Here is a 6,000-nt window from a genome sequence, read left to right as displayed (position 1 = left end):
GGCAAAGCATTATATTCTATAATTAAAAAGTCTTAAAAATTATACGTACCCCAAACGTTTCGGTGTTAAATATCCTCGTGTCCCATTTCTGGACTATTAGCACAGTGCGAATAATGAGCCAGAATATGATTGATCTTAGCAATAATGTATTTTAAAACATTTCATTTCATCCTTGTAGAAGATATCCCTACACCAAACAGAGGAGATAAAAGTAGATTTGATAGGCAAAGTAAAAAAAACCATGTTGCAAAGAAATTCTCACATGTAATATAAAAAGCAGATATCGCAAAGACTTCAGTTTTCTAGATGAACTGTGAAAATAGGTCATTGTTCTAAATTTGTTGCAAAGCATCAGCGATATATTATATATTTTTTTTTTTTGCTATGCATCTTTCTTAACAATAAAGATGAGCGATTTATGTGTACACATGGAGCTTGAAGCCCCGTGTTTCTGGCGAGCCTTCAGGCTTGCCCATAAACACAAGTTATGAAGCAGCGGTCTAAAGACCGCTGCTCAATATCTGTCCGCCCTGCTCTGAGGCAGCGGACAGACATCGCCAAAAATCAACCCGATCCAATACATGATAGGGTTGATTGACACCCCCTGCTAGCGTTCATCCGATTCACCACAAATCTGCAGGGGGTGGCGTTGCACCAGTAGTTCACAAGAACTGCTGGTGCAATGATAAATGCTGAGAGCGTATGCCTGTCGGCATTTATCGAATATGCAGCGGACATGATCCGCAATATCGGATCATGTCTGCTCGTACATTAATAAATAGGCCCCATGGAAATCCTTTTAATGATAAAAGGATGGTGTATGTATTAATAATGTGTGTGTCAGTGTGTGGTAGTTTGTGTGTGTTTGTATGTGTGCCTATATATAGGGGGGTTTATGTGTGGTTATGCTTGTGTGTGAGTGTGTATGAATGTATGTGTTGTGCGCATGTCACATTTATGTATGAGTGTGTATGCATTTGTGATAAGTTTTGTATGCATGTGTATCTGTGTATATTATGTTGTTGTGTGTGTGTGTGGTGTCTGTTGAATGTCACATTCAATGTATCAGTCTGTGTGTTGTGTGTGTGTGTGTGTGTATGTATGTGTCTGTGTGTCTATGTATGTATGAGTGTGTGGGTATGTGTGCCTGTCATGTCTCATTCATGTGTGAGTTTGTTGTGTGTTTGATGTGTGTGTGTGTATATGTATGTGTGTTTGTCTACGGATGTGTATATGTATGTGTGTGCATGTCACATTTATGTGTGAGTGTGTAGATATTTGTGAGTATGTTTGTATCTATGTGTATGTGTGTACGTCTGTCTGTGTTTTATATGTGTCTGACTGTAGTCGGGTTGTGTATGTATTTGTGAGTGTGTTCGTATGTATACAGTATTTATCTGCGTATGTATGTGTGTCTGTGAATGTCACATTCATGTATGAGTCTGTGTGTTTGTGTATGTATGTGTCTGTCTATGCGTATGTATATGTATGAGTGTGTGGGTATGTGTGACTGTTTTCATGTCTCTTCATGTGTGAGTTTGTGTTGTGTATGTATGTGTGTCTGTCTACAGTTGTGTGTATGTATGTGTGTCACATTTATGTGTGAGTGGTGTATGTATTTGTGAGTATGTTCGTATGTATGTGTCTGTCTGTGCTTATATGTGCGTGTGTGTATGTGCATGTCACTTCATAGTGGGAGTCTGTTTTTGTATGTGTGTGAGTGTATGTAGACAGTGGTGTTTGCTATGTGTGTCTGTGCATGTCACATTTATGTGTGATTCTGTGTGTGTGTGTGTGTGTGTGTGTGCGCATGTCTCTGTGAGTATATGTGTATTTGTCTATGTGTGTGTGTGCATCTCTCTGTGTGTATGTTAATATGGTATGTCTGTCTGTGTGCATGTGTTTTTGTATTTGTGTGTAATTGTGTACAACTTCAAACTGTGTGCTGAAAAATTCATCTCATTATAGCATCAATATATTTATATGGTACATGGATTCATACAGGGGTTGAAAAATATTAATATAATTAAACAGCTTACAAGTCAGGGTAAAAAAAAGTTATTGGTATACTCATTGATAAAGATAAGCAAAAGCTGCATTTCTTTCACTGCAGTCTCAGATAGATAGATAGATAGATAGATAGATAGATAGATAGACAGATGCATAAACACACAAAGATGCCGTTATATTGACATACATTTGATATCGTCCTCACCCCTATATATCACACTTATAGGGACAAAATTAAAGTTTCATGATTCAATTTAAAAAAAAACTTTCCAATATACTTATGTAAAATGCTCCTACTGAGCATGTGTAAAAGTGCACAGTATATCTATTTATATACATTTTGTGATTGGCTGATGGCTGTCACATGATACATTGGGAGGGAAAATTGGATTAACTTTGAAATTTGCCACAAAATATTCTACTGCTCATTTGAAAGTCAAAGTAAATGCTATTACATTGTGTTTTTATTATTTGTAAATTATTCAGTCCTACTGTATTTATGGTCCTTTTCATATTGATTAAGAGCAGAGTGCCAATTGATAAACATACTGTGCATTATTTTGCTTCGCACCAACCAATAACACGTGGGCCCGGATTACAAATTTCTCGATAACTAACATTTTTGCATATTACAAGCTGAAAGTTAGCAAAAGAATGGAAGTCCACTGCACTCTAAGTTAAGTACTTTGGATATTGCAAACCGCATTAAAGTGCCATAAAACAGGTTTGAGATCTGTGCATATCCTAAAAGGCTAATTAATTTAAAATAGTTTGCATAAAAAAATTGTTTAAAAATTTCTGCCAAGAATTTTAAAATCATTTTCAAAAATAATCAAAATTAATTACATAGTTAAACTGCCTGGAGCAGCTAACTCCACCCCTCTATCAGTGTTTAGACACAGGCATTGTATTTCCACTGCTTCTAGACATAACCCATCAGATAATCCCTATTCACTTTTGCATTTTACCAAAAGAAGAATAAACATAGATACAGCCATAAAAGGAATTGTGTGGGGGGAGTTAGAGCTGTACAATTCAGAAACTAAAAAGAAATGGTTAATGGCGAGGCACTGCAGTATAAATTTAAAAGATAAAAGTAATAAAGTACATATTATATTATTTTGTCTCTATCCCAACTTGTTTTTATGTGCCTTTGTGTGACTTCAATGAGGCATGCTGTTTAAAAAAACTAACTACATTGATTGCTCATGCGCTAACCTGACACGCATTACTTATACAGTGCTAAAGCGAAGGTGGTTATGAATATTTTACATTCCAATATTCTCTCAATAGAAGAAAATGTTCTTTTTATTTTTAAATATACAGTATATTTATATGATTATTTTTTTGCAAAATATATGTATCTATACCTATATATCTATATAAATATATACAGGTATAGCTATATATATACAGATAACAAAATTTATGCTTACCTGATAAATTTATTTCTCTTGTGGTGTATCCAGTCCATGGATCATCCATTACTTGTGGGATATTCTCCTTCCCAACAGGAAGCTGCAAGAGGATCACCCACAGCAGAGATGTCTATATAGCTCCTCCCCTAACTGCCACCTCAGTCATTCGACCCGAATGACAGCAAGAGAAAGGAGAAACTAAAGGAGTGCAGTGGTGACTGTAGTTTAAAAATAAAAAACACCTGCCTTAAAATGACAGGGCGGGCCGTGGACTGGATACACCACAAGAGAAATAAATTTTATCAGGTAAGCATAAATTTTGTTTTCTCTTGTAAGGTGTATACAAGTCCACGGATCCATCCATTACTTGTGGGATACCAATACAAAGCTATAGGACACCGAATGAAGGGAGGGACAAGGCCAGGCAGCTTAAACGGAAGGCACCACTGCCTGTAAGACCTTTCTCCCAAAAATAGCCTCCGAAAGAAGCAAAAGTATCAAATTTGTTAGAATTTAGAAAAAGTATGAAGCGAAGACCAAGTTGACCGCCTTACAAATCTGTTAAACAGAAGCCTCATTCTTAAAAGCCCATGTGGAAGCTAACCGCTCTAGTGAATGAGCTGTAATTCTTTCAGGAGGCTGCTGGCCAGCTAGTCTCATAAGCTAAGCGGATATACTTCTTAGCCAAAAAAAGAGAAGTTGCCGAAGCCTTTTGGCCTCTCCTCTGTCCAGAGTAGACAACAAACAATGCAGATGTTTGACGAAAATCTTTAGTAGCTTGTAACTAAAAACTTTAAAGCACGAACCACGTCAAGATTGTGTAATAGACGTTCCTTCTTTGAAGAAGGATTAGGACACTGTGACGGAACAACAATCTCCTGATTGATATTCTTATTAGATACCCACCTTGGGGTAGAAAAACCCAGGTTTGGTACGTAACACTACCTTATCTGCATGGAAAATGAGATAAGGGGAATCACATTGTAAAGCAGATAACTCCGAAACTCTTCGAGCGAGGAGATAGCTACTAAAAACAGAACCTTTCCAAGATAAGAGTCTTAATATCTATGGAATGCAAAGGTTCAAACGGAACCCTTGAAGAACTTTAAGAACTAAATTTAAACTCATGATGGAGCAACAGGTTTAAAACAGGCTTGATTCATAACCAGAGACTGACAAAACGCGGCTGAACATCTGGAACCTCAGCCAGACGTTTGTGCAAAGAATAGACAGAGCAGAAATCTGTCCCTTTTAAGGAACTAGCTGACAAACCCTTCTCCAATTCCTTCTTGGAGAAAGGATAATATCCTAGGAATCCTGACTTTACTCCCATGAGTAACCCTTGGATTCACACCAATGAAGATATTTACACCATATCTTATGATAGATTTTCCAGGTGACAGGCTTTCGAGCCTGTATTTAGGTATCAATGACCCGACTCGGAGAAACCCACGCTTTGATAAAATCAAGCAGTCAATCTCCAAGCAGTCAGGACGCAGAGAAATCAGATATTTGGATGGTTGAAAGGACCCTGAAGTAGAAGGTCCTGTCTCAGCGGCAGAGCAGAGGTCCATGGTGGAAAGGATGACATGTCCACCAGTTCCTGCATACCAAGTCCTGCATGGCCACGCAGGTGCAATCAAAATCACTGAAGCTCTCTCCTGCTTGATCTTGGCAATCAGACGAGGGAGCAGAGGAAACGGTGGAAACACATAAGCCCAGGTTGAAGGACCCAAGGCGCTGCTAGAGCATCTATCAGTGCTGCCTTGGATCCCTGGACCTGGATCCGTAACAAGGAAACTTGGCGTTCTTGACGAGACGCCATGAGATCCAGTTCTGGTTTGCCCCCAAAGTTGAATCAACTGTGCAAATACCTCCGGATGGAGCTCCCACTCCCCGGATGGAAAGTCTGTTGACTTAGAAAATCCGCCTCCCAGTTCTCTACTCCTGGGATATGGATAGCTGATAGATGGCAAGAGTGAATCTCTGCCCATAGAATTATTCTTTGAAACCTCCAACATTGCTAGGGAACTCCTTGTTCCTCCTTGATGGTTGATGAAAAGCTACAGTTGTGATGTTGTCCGACTGAAATCTGATGAACCTGACCGCAGCTAGCTGAGGCCAAGCCTGAAGAGCATTGAATATCGCTCTTAGTTCCAGAATGTTTATCGGAAGGAGTGCCTCCTCCTGAGTCCACGATCCTGAGCCTTCAGGGAGTTCCATACTGCACCCCAGCCCAGAAGGCTGGCAATCTGTTGTTACTATTGTCTAATCTGGCCTGCGGAAGGTCATACCCTTTGGACAGATGGACCCGAGATAGCCACCCAGAGAAGAGAATCCCCTGGTCTCTTGATCCAGATTAGTAGAAGGGACAAAATCTGTGTAATCCCCATTCCACTGACTAAGCATGCAGAGTTGCAGCGGTCTGAGATGTAGGCGGGCAAGGCACTATGTCCATTGCGGCTACCATAAGCCGATTACTTCCATACACTGAGCCACTGAAGGGCGAGAAGTAGAATAAAGAACACGGCAGGAATTTAGAAGTTTTGACAAACCTGGCCTCTGTCAGGTA

General features: G+C 39.4%; 1 protein-coding gene across 1 annotated transcript in view; it reads right to left on the bottom strand.

Annotated features, from left to right (window-relative positions):
- The window catches only part of LRRIQ3 (leucine rich repeats and IQ motif containing 3), a 154,434-nt gene that overhangs the window by 133,734 nt on the left and 14,700 nt on the right, over positions 1-6,000 (bottom strand). Inside the window, 2 exon segments of the mRNA XM_053693188.1 lie at positions 50-93; positions 96-146. Of these exon segments, the coding sequence (XP_053549163.1) occupies positions 50-93; positions 96-146 (95 nt within the window).

The sequence above is a fragment of the Bombina bombina genome, chromosome 10, assembly GCF_027579735.1.
Source record: "Bombina bombina isolate aBomBom1 chromosome 10, aBomBom1.pri, whole genome shotgun sequence".
NCBI lineage: Eukaryota > Metazoa > Chordata > Amphibia > Anura > Bombinatoridae > Bombina > Bombina bombina.
This window is presented reverse-complemented; position numbering and strand designations above follow the sequence as displayed.